The sequence below is a fragment of the Triticum dicoccoides genome, chromosome 6B, assembly GCF_002162155.2.
Source record: "Triticum dicoccoides isolate Atlit2015 ecotype Zavitan chromosome 6B, WEW_v2.0, whole genome shotgun sequence".
Taxonomy (NCBI): Eukaryota; Viridiplantae; Streptophyta; class Magnoliopsida; order Poales; family Poaceae; genus Triticum; species Triticum dicoccoides.
In genome coordinates this window covers 680,463,435-680,478,912 of record NC_041391.1, presented here as the reverse complement: position 1 = coordinate 680,478,912, position 15,478 = coordinate 680,463,435, and the positions used below count along the sequence as shown (strand labels likewise).

At 48.2% G+C, this 15,478-nt stretch overlaps 1 protein-coding gene and 1 pseudogene across 1 annotated transcript; both read left to right on the top strand.

Annotated features, from left to right (window-relative positions):
- The first annotated feature begins 888 nt into the window (after positions 1-888).
- Positions 889-2,556, top strand: LOC119326780 (peroxidase 2-like). The gene is made up of 2 exons (XM_037600388.1): positions 889-1,402; positions 1,505-2,556. Exons 1-2 carry the CDS (start codon positions 929-931, stop codon positions 2,294-2,296), a joined length of 1,266 nt encoding a protein of 421 aa, XP_037456285.1. The 5' UTR covers positions 889-928; the 3' UTR covers positions 2,297-2,556.
- Positions 2,557-6,634: 4,078 nt separating this feature from the next.
- LOC119322713 overlaps positions 6,635-15,478 on the top strand; it is a 10,360-nt pseudogene continuing 1,516 nt past the window's right edge.

Here is a 15,478-nt window from a genome sequence, read left to right as displayed (position 1 = left end):
CAAAAATTCATAAAAGTAAAAATTCACACACCATTAGCAGTTTAGCACTACAACAAACTGAACTACAACCAAGTCCATACATGCATGATCAAAGTTGACTGCCATTTTCATAGTTATATAAGAGTTCTGTAATGCAGATCAGTCACTCAGCAGTTAGCGCTACACGACCCGCGCAATACTCAACGTGCTAATCCTCTCCAGTGATCACCCTCGCAGTACACGACGCACTGACATCTCATGCTCATTCCCCAGTTGAGCTAGTCATCGGCTTGTCGTCCGGTATAATGGATGTACCGGAGCAGCTGCTCGGTATAATACTATAATGTCAAGTTGTCAACTGCTTGAACGAGCTAGCTGTTAAACTGTTAGTATGTCACTAGTTGGCAACTTGATTAGTAGTTGAGCTTTGACATTCCGGGCGTGTGTTAGTTGAGCTTTGGCATCCTGCCCATCCATGACAGCAGTTCACCACTGATCCAAAGTGTACGTGCTCATCCAGGAAAACGTGTGTGCACTGTGCAGTCGATCGGCAGTTTCCCATTCTCCCGCGTTGCCTTTCCTTGGGCTAAATAATACCACCACCACCACTACTAGCACTAATCTAAGTCGCTTCAATAATCACCCTTGCAGTACACGATGCAATAACAAAACATTCCCCGATTACTCATGGCCTTGTCGCCCAGTATAATGCGCTGGAGCAGCGTAAGAATGTCAACTGCTTGAGCTGTATCGCCATTGTGCTCCCCACGTTCGCTTCCCACTTGCCTCTTCCGGCAACATTCCTCCCACGATTGTCATCCAGAGCTCAGGCTCTCCCCCTTCGAGCTAGCTTGCTATAAATAGCAGGCCGAGCAGCGCGTATTCTCATCAGTCCACCCAAGCTGATCACGACAAACACCAGGAACAGCCCCCCGAGCTAGCGACGACCATGGCCAAGCTCGCCGCTGTCCTGACCCTCATCGCCCTGCTCAGCTGCGCGGCGCGTACCTGCCAAGCAGAGTACGGGAATCCCACCCCTGTTCCGTCCATACCAAGCATAACTAGTCCCCCGCCACCGTACACCCCGACTACACCTAGTCCTCCGCCACCATACACCCCGACCACACCTAGTCCTCCACCGCCCACCCCAGCTACCCCAAGTTCTCCGCCGCCATACACCCCGACCACACCTAGCCCTCCACCGCCCACACCAGCTACCCCAAGTCCTCCGCCCCCATACACCCCGACCACACCTAGCCCTCCACCGCCCACCCCTAGCCCACCCACCAAAGGACTCGTGGTTGGCTACTACCAGCAGTCATGCCCTCGCGCGGAAGATATCGTGAGGGAAGTTGTGCGTGATGCCAGCGCCGGTATCATGGCTGGACTCATTCGTCTCTTCTTCCACGATTGCTTCGTCAGGGTAAGACTTTTTAACATTAAAACCTCCACATACATAAATGTTTTTGTGTCATGAAATATATGTAGGCTGATGTGTATGTGGTGTTTAATGGTTTATTTGTAGGGTTGTGATGCCTCTGTTCTTCTGGATCAAGTGGATCCCAACAGCCCACCAGAGAAGTTGGGTGTCCCAAACCTGAGCCTGCGTGGCTTCGAGGTGATTGATGCCGCCAAGGCTAGAATCGAGAAGGAATGTGGGAGTGACGTTGTCTCATGCGCTGATGTCCTGGCCTTCGCTGGGCGTGATGCCACCTACTTCCTCAGCAACAAGAAGGTCTACTTCAACATGACAGCTGGCCGTTATGATGGACTTGTTTCCTTCAAGAATGAGACACTCCCCAACCTACCACCACCCTTCGCCACCGTGGACCAGCTGAAGGCCAACTTCGCCTCCAAGGGGTTGACTGCCGACGAGATGGTGACCCTCTCTGGTGCACACACCATTGGAATCTCACATTGCTCGTCCTTCAACTCATCCTTCTCCGACCGCCTCAACCCAAGCACCTCCGACATGGACCCCACGCTAATGAGTTCTCTCCGGGAGCAATGCAAGTCAGACAATGGAACTGATAACACGGTGGTGCAGGACATCAACACCCCTAACAAGGTTGACAACAAGTACTACAAGAATGTGCTTAGCCACGAGGTGCTCTTCAATTCAGATGCCGCACTTATGAAGGCAGATGATACAAGTGCAGCGGTGCGTGCCAATGCCAAGGACAACGGTGTGTGGGAGGAGAAGTTCAAGGCAGCCATGGTAAGGATGGGTGCTATCGAAGTCAAGACCAGGACCGATTTTCTCGATCGTGCCCCTGTTGAGATCAGGAGGAATTGTCGTGTCGTCAACTCACACTAATCTTGTTGATCTTATCACATCATTGCAATTTTTCAACCGGCTGAGATTGAGAATAAGCTCTTGCTTTCTCGGGTTTCCATTGATGTTTATTTTGATTACCTTTGTAATGTTGTTTTAAAATTAATTTTCCCTCTTGTTGTATTTATTATTTCATTTTATTGCGTTGTGGCATTCCGTTTTTCAACTTCCCCTTATGAAAGTTGTTTGAATAACAATTTGCTCCTGTAATTCTTTGTTACTTATAGTGATGTCATAATTCTCTTGGTGTGTTCCTAGATGTCTCTTTTGTGTCAAAGGAAGACTATTATTTGCTCAACCTAAAAAATTACTTATTTAAGCAATTCTTAGCTTATTTATTCGGAATTTCTCTAACTAAATAGTTGATTCTTGCTAACTAATTTTTCTCCACATGCCAACATGCTAGCACAATATGCAACCATGCATTGAAAAAGCCCACCACAACATGCAACCATCTATTTAAACAAGCTTTTCATACCATTATGCTAATTATATTCAATTACTCTTTTAGAACTATATAACAATGAAGTACAATAAATCAAATGTATTTTTAGTTTCATTTCTCAGATTATTAATCTACATATTCATGTTCCACAAACCAATTCGCAATGAAGTAAATTGCAACCAATTCTTGCATTAATGCATGGGGTATTATCTCGTATAACTAAGTAGGTGATCTCCACTAATCTATTTCTCTCAAGTAACAAATATGCCACATCGGCACAGATGCCATGTCAACATGCAAATGTGTATGAGAAAAGCCTCAGCCAGTTTCCATCCTATTATGCTACCTATATTCAGTAAGTATTTTACGACAATGAAGTGATCAAATACAATAAATTATAGTTTTAGTTCTCATATTATTAATCAAGAAATTCATGTTTCATACAGTCAAATATCATTGAAACAAATTGAAACCAATTCTCCAAGTAACATGTGTCGGATCACAGACCGGAAGACACACGCGTACACTGTGGAAAAGAGAACACAGGGAGATACGCACGCGAGATTCTTTTTTGGTGTCGTTCAACTTCCTTCGGCTTTGCTCTTTAGCTCTATTTATACGTTGACAGAACTCAAACGTAAAACCAGCTTTGAACGGGTAAGTCGGCCGTGCGATCCCATGTCGACCCGACTGTCGTCGTGTTGCCATCACGCCGCACATGCAATCGTGCCATCCTACGATCCGTTTGCGATGGCCTAGCTATCTAACAGAAACATTAACTATACTACGCCAAGTTGTGAACAGACTCACGCTGAATGGATCTATTATTCAGCTAGGAACCAATGACCACGTACAGTTTTGACACTGTAAGGAGGGCGATCGGCTGGACGAGAACCAGTTTTTTTTTTTTTAGAAAAGGAGGATATACCCCCGGCCTCTGAATCTGGGCGATGCATGCATGCAGTCATTTGATAATTATTCACAAAGACCTTACAAAGTAATACATCACTAAGCCTGAAGCCATCATCTTGGCAACACCTGTCGCTACTCCTATCCTTTGATAAAAGAGTGCCGAATGTCTGAACCTAATACCAAACAGACATTGCACCAAAAGCTAACATCTAAAGCTGGATGTCCCAGCCCAGCCACATACCGGGCCTAGGTCACACACCGGTCCGGCGCACTCTGAGAGGTCACCGCCGCCGTCTTTCACCGATCCATATTCAAAGAAGGTACCAACGCATCGACCTTGCCAGGCCTGCTGTTGACGCCGACACGCCGCCAGACAGTGCCACCTTCCTGCGGGCGTCCATCGTCACGCATCTGACGCCAAGACCCACGCCACCGAGACCAGACGTTGATGATACGGTAGAAACCACGCCGCTCCACCTGCCAGCGTCCACACACCGTTGTCACTCAAGCCCTTGTCACCCGAAGCCCACCGCCTACAACAACCCTTTCCCGCAAACCCAAGCCTCCCAAGACGGCGCCTCCAAGGAGGGTATGACGCGCAAGGCGCTGCCGCCGCCAAATCCAAGGCAGATTTTGGACTTTCGTCCGTGAGGGGGATCAGGTGTGGATAGAAGGGACCTTGACTGTGCCTCCAAGGAGGAAAACGACACCAAGAGACGTCACCACTGCCGGGCCAACCGACCAAAGTTTCCTCCGGTCCCAATCCTACACCACCAACCTCTGTCTGCTCCGGATCCAGCAACCTCAAGCCACCATCAACCGGAACCTACAGGGAAGAGAGTGCCATAGGGGAAGTACAACCCTCCAGATTGGTAGATGAGGAAGGTCTGCTCCGCGTGCACCACCCTGCACCGCATCCACGTCGGGGAGCAGAGTCCCGAGCCAGAGCGGCCGCCCCACGGAGTCAGCCGGCCGGACAGGCCGGACCCGGGGACAAAGGGGGCTGGACAAGAACCAGTGTACGTGAGGAAACGCCGACAGACTATCGACAAGGGCAGTGTCATGGCATGACGACCAAGGACAGTGGTGCAGCAGCCTCTCTATCTTTTCTAAGTGTCTACGCATGTGGTTGCGAGTGATGGCTAGACCTGGCCTCATTCTGACCAAATTATCCTTACAGAAGTAGAAGTAAAATACACCAAAACAGAATACGTAGAACACCGACACAATGAACGGTTTTATATACACTATTTTTGCTTTGAGTCTATATACACATATTGACATATAGAGTTTAGGCCTAAACCCTAAACCCTAAACCCTTTAGCCGCCACAGTTAGCCGCTGCTCCAGGAAGCAGACACAAGCGCATCACAAATCCTATGGCGGATGGGTTACATTCTCTGATGGCCTCTCCTCTCCCACCTCCCACCTCCGCCGCCTCTGGGCGGCCGCCACCGGCTGCCTCCCCCTGCTACGTCCGCCTGGCGCAGGCCTCCCTCCGCCTCTTCCTTGGCATCGGAGATGGGGACGGCCTCCTTCCTCTTGTCCTGCCGGACTCCGCCTTTGCTCCATCCACCCACTTCGTCCGCCTCCGCATCTCTTCTCCTAAGCTCTCCTTCGATGAGCTGCTCGCCGGTGCACTCCTTCAGGCAGTCATTGGTGGAGTAGCTCGGTGCTTCAATGTCCGTCTGCTCAACAACCAAACTTTCCTGTTCTCTGTCCCGCACGCTGCTCTCGTGCGCTCGATCCTTAACCTTAAACCTTTTCACCATCGGCTCTTCTCGATGTGTTTCCTTCCCTTCCAGCCGTCCTCCTCCCCTCTATCGGGCTCGAGCGACCTCCAGTCATGCTGCTCCCTGTCGGACACGCTCTTTCTTCACCACTCAACTGGCCTCAAGTTTGAAAACGTTGCTTGCGCTAGGCTAAAATCGTTTGTCACTGCCCCTACGGCTCCATCGCCGCCTTGCTGCCAACTTACGGCAACCTTCTTCCAATTCCACCTGCCTATCACCCCAGTGCTCTGTGATCTCTTCCTTCACTGCCTGTTCGGCGGCAACCCCAATCAGTTCCTTTCTACCATGGTCGCCGAAGATGAGTTCTCCTTCTTCGTTGCCAACAGAGAGGTCGCCGACCTTGTCGTCTCGTTTGGCGACCTAAGAAGACCCGGGGTTGATGTCCGCTTCTTGCTCACCAAGCCGGTCGTGCCTGCCTCGCCTCCTCCATCGCCGTCTCTCGGGAGGGTCGTGCACCTGCAACCTCGAGCTGGGGATTGCTCGTCTCGGAATGCAGTTCAGGTTCGTCCATTACGTCTTGGGTTCAAGTTTCGTTCCCTCATCCTGCGTAGTTTCAATGTAGGTGTTCTTCCACCTGCCAATGCACCACCTGATCCTAATTGCCACTCTTTACTTTGGATAAGTCAAATTTCAGCAGTAGCCAAACCCAGTGCTGGTCTAGTTAAGTTGGCCCTGGATCACTTTTTCTCTGGTTGTTCTAGCTTCGTCGTCCTTCCCTACCAGGATAATTTTTTCCTTGCGCTCGTCTCGTCGACTCGATAGTACATCGGTCGCCGCTCAGCACTCCTGGTATCACGTTCGTCCTCTCCAAATCGCTTCAGGATGCCAAGTCAGCTTCCCCTCAAACTTTTGAATCTCTTCAACAAGCTAACTTGGCAGCCACGGACCCGCTCGCTGCTCCTTCCCGGGATGCCTGCGATAGGCAGCCTGGCTCTCTGCTTGGCAAACCTCCCGCCCTGCCACCACCTCCCCCAGCCTCCTTCCTTTTAAACTTATTTAACCTCCCCCGAGACACTGTGCACCATGAACCGGACACCTCGACAATCTCGCCATCACCAGCGAGCGGCGCGGACAGGCTGGTCTTCTTTCTCGCTCTCCTTCCCCGGTTCGCGCCAACACTCCGCCTCACCTTTCCCAAACACCAGGAACACCCCCCGAGCTAGCGATAACCATGGCCAAGTTCGCCGCTGTCCTAGCCCTCATCGCCCTGCTCGGCTGTGCGGCGCGTACCTGCCTAGCAGAGTACGGGAATTCCACCCCTGTTCTGTTGGGGAACGTTGCAGAAAATTAAAAATTTTCCTACGGTTTCACCAAGATCCATCTATGAGTTCATCTAGCAACGATTCATGGGAGAGTAATTGCATCTACATACCACTTGTAGATCGCGTGCGGAAGCGTTCAATGGAACGGGGTTGATGGAGTCGTACTCGCCGTGATTCAGATCACCGATGACCTAGTGCCGAACGGACAGCACCTCCGCGTTCAACACACGTACGGAGCGGATGACGTCTCCTCCTTCTTGATCCAGCAAGGGGAAAGGAGAGGTTGATGAAGATCCAGCAGCACGATGGCGTGGTGGTGGATGCAGCAGAACTTCGGCAGGGCTTCGCTAAGCAACTACGGAAGGAGGAGGAGGTGTTGCAGGGAGGAGGGAGGCGCCAGGGCTTATGGGTGCGGCTGCCCCTCCCTCCCCTCCCTTTATATAGGGGCAAGGGAGAGGGGGGGCGCAGCCTTGCCCCTTCCTCCAAGGAAGGGGTGCGGCCAAGAGGGGGGGAGGAGTCCATCCTCCCCAAGGCACCTCGGAGGTGCCTTCCCCTCTTTGGACTCTCCCCTCTCCAAGTCTTCTTGGCGCATGGGCCTCTTGGGGCTGGTGCCCTTGGCCCATATAGGCCAAGGCGCACCCCCAACAGCCCATGTGGCCCCCCGGGGCAGGTGGACCCCCCCGGTGGACCCCCGGACCCCTTTCGGCACTCCCGGTACAATACCGATATAGTGCGAAACTTTTCCGGCGACCAAAATAAGACTTCCTATATATAAATCTTTACCTCCGGACCATTCCGGAACTCCTCGTGACGTCCGGGATCTCATCCAGGACTCCGAACAACATTCGGTTTGCTGCATACTCATATTCATACAACCCTAGCATCACCAAACCTTAAGTGTGTAGACCCTACGGGTTCGGGAGACACGTAGACATGACCGAGACGGTTCTCAGGCAATAACCAACAGCGGGATCTGGATACTCATGTTGGCTCCCACATGCTCCTCGATGATGTCATCGGATGAACCACAATGTCGTGGATTCGATCAAACCTCGTATACAATTCCCTTTGTCAATCGGTACGTTACATGCCCAAGACTCGATCGTCGGTATCCCAATACCTCGTTCAGTCTTGTTACCGGCAAGTCACTTTACTCGTACCGTAATGCATGATCCCGTGACCAAACACTTGGTCACTTTGAGTTCATTATGATGATGCATTACCGAGTGGGCCCAGAGATACCTCTCCGTCATACGGAGTGACAAATCCCAGTCTCGATCCGTGTCAACCCAACAGACACTTTCGGAGATACCTGTAGTGCACCTTTATAGTCACCCAGTTACGTTGTGACGTTTAGTACACCCAAAGCACTCTTACGGTATCCGGGAGTTACACGATCTCATGGTCTAAGGAAGAGATACTTGACATTGAAAAAGCTCTAGCAAAACGAACTACACGATCTTGTGCTATGCTTAAGATTGGGTCTTGTCCATCACATCATTCTCCTAATGATGTGATCCCGTTGTCAATGACATCTAATGTCCATAGTCAGGAAACCATGACTATCTGTTGACCAACGAGCTAGTCAACTAGAGGCTCACTAGGGACATATTATGGTCTATATATTCACACGTGTATTACGATTTCCGGATAATACAATTATAGCATGAATAAAAGACAATTATCATGAACAAGGAAATATAATAATAATGCTTTTATTATTGCCTCTAGGGCATATTTCCAACAGTCTCCCACTTGCACTAGAGTCAATAATCTAGTTACATTGTGATGAATCGAACACCCATAGAGTTCTCGTGTTGATCATGTTTTGCTCGCGAGAGAGGTTTAGTCAATGGATCTGCGACATTCAGATCCGTATGTACTTTGCAAATATCTATGTCTCCATCTTAAACATTTTCACGGATGGAGTTGAAACGACGCTTGATGTGCCTGGTCTTCTTGTGAAACCTGGGCTCCTTGGCAAGGGCAATAGCTCCAGTGCTGTCACAGAAGAGTTTGATCGGCCCCGACACATTGGGTATGACTCCTAGGTCGGTGATGAACTCCTTCACCCAAATTGCTTCATGCGCTGCCTCCGAGGCTGCCATGTACTCCGCTTCACATGTAGATCCCGCCACGACGCTCTGCTTGCAGCTACACCAGCTTACTGCTCCACCATTCAACATATACACGTATCCGGTTTGTGACTTAGAGTCATCCAGATCTGTGTCGAAGCTAGCGTCGACGTAACCCTTTACGACGAGCTCTTTGTCACCTCCATAAACGAGAAACATGTCCTTCGTCCTTTTCAGGTACTTTAGGATATTCTTGACCGCTGTCCAGTGTTCCTTGCCGGGATTACTTTGGTACCTTCCTACCAAACTTACGGCAAGGTTTACATCAGGTCTGGTACACAGCATGGCATACATAATAGATCCTATGGCTGAGGCATAGGGGATGACGCTCATCTCTTCTTTATCTTTTGCCGTGGTCGGGCATTGAGCCGAGCTCAATCTCACACCTTGCAATACAGGCAAGAACCCCTTCTTGGACTGATCCATTTTGAACTTCTTCAAAATCTTATCAAGGTATGTGCTTTGTGAAAGACCTACGAGGCTTCTCGATCTATCTCTATAGATCTTGATGCCTAATATATAAGCAGCTTCTCCAAGGTCCTTCATTGAAAAACACTTATTCAAGTAGGTCTTAATGCTGTCCAAGAATTCTATATCATCTCCCATCAAAAGTATGTTATCTACATATAATATGAGAAATGCTACATAGCTCCCACTCACTTTCTTGTAAACGCAGGCTTCTCCATAAGTCTGCATAAACCCAAACGCTTTGATCATTTCATCAAAGCGAATGTTCCAACTCCGAGATGCTTGCACCAGCCCATAAATGGATCGCTGGAGCTTGCATACTTTGTTAGCATTCTTAGGATCAACAAAACCGTCCGGCTGCATCATATACAGTTCTTCCTTAAGATGCCCGTTAAGGAATGCTGTTTTGACGTCCATCTGCCATACCTCATAATCATAGTATGCGGCAATTGCTAACATGATTCAGACGGACTTAAGCTTCGCTACGGGAGAGAAAGTCTCATCGTAGTCAATCCCTTGAACTTGCCGATAACCCTTAGCGACAAGTCGAGCTTTATAGATGGTGACATTACCATCTGCGTCCATCTTCTTCTTAAAGATCCATTTGTTTTCTATCGCTCGCCGATCATCGGGCAAGTCAGTCAATGTCCATAGTTTGTTTTCATACATGGATTCTATCTCGGATTTCATGGCTTCTAGCCATTTGTTGGAATCTGGGTCCGCCATCGCTTCTTCATAGTTCGAAGGTTCACCGTTGTCTAACAACATGATTTCCAGGACAGGGTTGCCGAACAACTCTGGTGCGGAACGTGTCCTTGTGGACCTACGAAGTTCAGTAGCAACTTGATCCGAAGTACCTTGATCATCATCATTATTTTCCTCTTCAGTTGGTGTAGGCATCACAGGAACATTTTCCTGAGCTGCACTACTTTCCCGTTCAAGAGGTAGTACTTCATCGAGTTCTACTTTCCTCCCACTTACTTCTTTCGAGAGAAACTCTTTTTCCAGAAAGGATCCATTCTTGGCAACAAAGATCTTGCCCTTGGATCTTAAGTAGAAGGTATACCCAATGGTTTCTTTGGGGTATCCTATGAAGACGCATTTTTCCGACTTGGGTTCGAGCTTTTCAGGTTGAAGTTTCTTGACATAAGCATCGCATCCCCAAACTTTTAGAAACGACAGCTTAGGTTTCTTCCCAAACCATAATTCATACGGTGTCGTCTCAACGGATTTAGACGGTGCCCTATTTAAAGTGAATGTAGCTGTCTCTAGAGCATATCCCCAAAATGATAGCGGTAAATCGGTAAGAGACATCATAGATCGCACCATATCTAATAGAGTGCGATTACGACGTTCGGACACACCGTTTCGCTGAGGTGTTCCAGGCGGCGTGAGTTGTGAAACGATTCCATATTTTCTTAAGTGTGTGCCAAATTCGTGACTTAAATATTCTCCTCCACGATCCGATCGTAAGAATTTTATCTTTCGGTCACGTTGATTCTCTACCTCATTCTGAAATTCCTTAAACTTTTCAAAGGTCTCAGACTTGTGTTTCATCAAGTAGACATACCCATATCTACTCAAGTCATCTGTGAGAGTGAGAACATAACGATATCCTTCGCGAGCCTCAACACTCATTGGACCGCACACATCGGTATGTATGATTTCCAACAAGTTGGTTGCTCGCTCCATTATTCCGGAGAACGGAGTCTTGGTCATTTTGCCCATGAGGCATGGTTCGCATGTGTCAAATGATTCATAATCGAGAGACTCTAAAAGTCCATCAGCATGGAGCTTCTTCATGCGCTTGACACCAATGTGACCAAGGCGGCAGTGCTACAAGTATGTGGGACTATCGTTATCAACTTTACATCTTTTGGTATTCACGCTATGAATATGTGTAACACTACGTTCGAGATTCATTAAGCATAAACCATTGACCATCGGGGCATGACCATAAAACATATCTCTCATATAAATAGAACAACCATTATTCTCGGATTTAAATGAGTAGCCATCTCGTATTAAACGAGATCCATATACAATGTTCATACTCAAACTTGGCACTAAATAACAATTATTGAGGTTTAAAACTAATCCCTTGGGTAAATGTAGAGGTAGCGTGCCGACGGCGATCACATCGACCTTGGAACCATTTCCGACGCGCATCGTCACCTCGTCCTTCGCCAGTCTCCGCTTATTCCGTAGCTCCTGCTGTGAGTTACAAATATGAGCAATGGCACCGGTATCAAATACCCAGGAGTTACTACGAGTACTGGTAAGGTACACATCAATTACATGTATATCAAATATACCTTTGGTGTTGCCGACCTTCTTATCCGCTAAGTATTTGGGGCAGTTCCTCTTCCAGTGACCCTTCCCCTTTCAATAAAAGCACTCAGTCTCAGGCTTGGGTCCATTCTTTGACTTCTTCCCGGTAACTGGCTTACCAGGCGCGGCAACCTCCTTGCCGTCCTTCTTGAAGTTTTTCTTACCCTTGCCCTTCTTGAACTTAGTGGTCTTATTGACCATCAACACTTGATGTTCTTTCTTGATTTCAACCTCTGCTGACTTCAGCATAAAGAATACTTCAGGAATGGTCTTTACCATCCCCTGCATATTGTAGTTCATCATAAAGCTCTTGTAGCTTGGTGAGAGCGACTGAAGGATTCTGTCAATGACCGCCTCATCAGGGAGGTTAATATTCAGCTGGGTCATACGGTTGTGCAACCCAGACATCTTGAGTATGTGCTCACTGACAGAACTATTTTCCTCCATCTTACAACTATAGAACTTGTCGGAGATGTCATATCTCTCGACCCGGGCGTGAGCTTGGAAAACTAGTTTCAGCTCCTCGAACATCTCATATGCTCCGTGATGCTCAAAACTCTTTTGGAGCCCCGGTTCTAAGCTGTAAAGCATGCCGCACTGAACGAGGGAGTAATCATCAGCACGTGTCTGCCAAACATTCAAATCGTCTTGCAGTGCTGGGAGAGCAGGTGGGTCACCTAACGGTGCTTCAAGGACATATGCTTTCTTGGCAGCTATGAGGATGATCCTAAGGTTCCGGACCCAGTCTGTATAGTTGCTGCCATCATCTTTCAGCTTGGTTTTCTCTAGGAACGCGTTGAAGTTCATGTTGACATGAGCGTTGGCCATTTGATCTACAAGACATATTTTGCAAAGATTTTAGACTAAGTTCATGATAATTAAGTTCATCTAATCAAATTATTTAATGAACTCCCACTCAGATTTGACATCCCCTTAGTCATCTAAGTGTTACACGATCCGAGTCGACTAGGCGGTGTCCGATCATCACGTGAGACGGACTAGTCATCGTCGGTGAACATTCTCATGTTGATCGTATCTTCCATACGACTCGTGTTCGACCTTTCGGTCTCCGTGTTCCGAGGCCATGTCTGTACATGCTAGGCTCGTCAAGTTGACCCTAAGTGTTTTGCATGTGTAAAACTGTCTTACACCCGTTGTATGTGAACGTAAGGATCTATCACACCCGATCATCACGTGGTGCTTCGAAACGACGAACTTTAGCAACGGTGCAAAGTTAGGGGAGAACACTTCTTGAAATTGTTGTAAGGGATCATCTTATTTACTATCGTCGTTCTAAGTAAATAAGATGCATAAAACATAATAAACATCACATGCAATTATATAAAGTAGTGACATGATATGGCCAATATCATATAGCTCCTTTGATCTTCATCTTCGGGGCTCCATGATCATCTTGTCACCGGCATGACACCATGATCTCCATCATCATGATCTGCATCATCGTGTCTTCATGAAGTTGTCACGCCAACGACTACTTCTACTTCTATAACTAACGCGTTTAGCAATAAAGTAAAGTAGTTTACATGGCGTTCTTCAATGACACGCAGGTCATACAAAAATAAAGACAACTCCTATGGCTCCTGCCGGTTTTCATACTCATCGACATGCAAGTCGTGATTCCTATTACAAGAACATGATCTCATACATCACAATATATCATACATCATTCATCACAACTTCTGGCCATATCACATCACATGACAATTGCTGCAAAAACAAGTTAGACGTCCTCTAATTGTTGTTGCATCTTTTACGTGGCTGCAATTGGGTTCTAGCAAGAACGTTTTCTTACCTACGAATAACCACAACGTGATTTTGTCAACTTATATTTACCCTTCATAAGGACCCTTTTCATCGAATCCGCTCCAACTAAAGTGGGAGAGACAGACACTCGCCAGCCACCTTATGCAACTAGTGCATGTTAGTCGGTGGAACCGGTCTCACGTAAGCATACGTGTAAGGTTGGTCCGGGCCGCTTCATCCCACAATACCGCTGAAGCAAGATAAGACTAGTGGCGGCAAGCAAGTTGACAAGATCTACGTCCACAACCACTGTTGGGGAACATTGCAGAAAATTAAAATTTTTCCTACGGTTTCACCAAGATCCATCTATGAGTTCATCTAGCAACGAGTCATGGGAGAGTGATTGCATCTACATACCACTTGTAGATCGCGTGCGGAAGCGTTCAATGGAACGGGGTTGATGGAGTCGTACTCGCCATGATTCAGATCACCGATGACCTAGTGCCGAACGGACAGCACCTCCGCGTTCAACACACGTACGGAGCGGATGACGTATCCTCCTTCTTGATCCAGCAAGGGAAAAGGAGAGGTTGATGAAGATCCAGCAGCACGGCGGCGTGGTGGTGGATGCAGCAGAACTTCGGCAGGGCTTCGCTAAGCAACTACGGAAGGAGGAGGAGGTGTTGCAGGGAGGAGGGAGGCACCAGGGCTTATGGGTGCGGCTGCCCCTCCCTCCCCTCCCTTTATATAGGGGCAAGGGAGAGGGGGGGGGGCGCAGCCTTGCCCCTTCCTCCAAGTAAGGGGTGCGGCCAAGAGGGGGGAGGAGTCCATCCTCCCCAAGGCACCTCGGAGGTGCCTTCCCCTCTTTGGACTCTCCCCTCTCCAAGTCTTCTTGGCGCATGGGCCTCTTGGGGCTGGTGCCCTTGGCCCATATAGGGCAAGGCGCACCCCCTACAGCCCATGTGGCCCCCCGGGGCAGGTGGACCCCCCCGGTGGACCCCCGGACCCCTTTCGGCACTCCCGGTACAATACCGATAAAGTGCGAAACTTTTCCGGCGACCAAAATAAGACTTCCTATATATAAATCTTTACCTCCGGACCATTCCGGAACTCCTTGTGACGTCCGGGATCTCATCCGGGACTCCGAACAACATTCGGTTTGCTGCATACTCATATTCATACAACCCTAGCGTCACCACACCTTAAGTGTGTAGACCCCACGGGTTCGGGAGACACGTAGACATGACCGAGACGGTTCTCGGGCAATAACCAACAGCGGGATCTGGATACTCATGTTGGCTCCCACATGCTCCTTGATGATGTCATCGGATGAACCACGATGTCGTGGATTCGATCAAACCCCGTATACAATTCCCTTTGTCAATCGGTACGTTACATGCCCAAGACTCGATCGTCGGTATCCCAATACCTCGTTCAGTCTTGTTACCGGCAAGTCACTTTACTCGTACCATAATGCATGATCCCGTGACCAAACACTTGGTCACTTTGAGCTCATTATGATGATGCATTACCGAGTGGGCCCAGAGATACCTCTCCGTCATACGGAGTGACAAATCCCAGTCTCGATCCGTGTTAACCCAACAGACACTTTTGGAGATACTTGTAGTGCACCTTTATAGTCACCCAGTTACGTTGTGACGTTTGGTACACCCAAAGCACTCTTACGGTATCCGGGAGTTACACGATCTCATGGTCTAAGGAAGAGATACTTGACATTGAAAAAGCTCTAGCAAAACGAACTACACGATCTTGTGCTATGCTTAAGATTGGGTCTTGTCCATCACATCATTCTCCTAATGATGTGATTCTGTTGTCAATGACATCTAATGTCCATAGTCAGGAAACCATGACTATCTGTTGACCAACGAGCTAGTCAACTAGAGGCTCACTAGGGACATGTTATGGTCTATATATTCACACGTGTATTACGATTTCCGGATAATACAATTATAGCATGAATAAAAGACAATTATCATGAACAAGGAAATATAATAATAATGCTTTTATTATTGCCTCTAGGGCATATTTCCAACA

Excerpts from the sequence above, each read along its gene's own strand:
- LOC119326780 (XM_037600388.1), top strand. The coding sequence starts at position 929 with ATGGCCAAGCTCGCCGCTGTCCTGACCCTCATCGCCCTGCTCAGCTGC. Across the intron at positions 1,403-1,504 it reads TCCACGATTGCTTCGTCAGG|GGTTGTGATGCCTCTGTTCT; the intron begins GTAAGACTTTTT and ends GTTTATTTGTAG.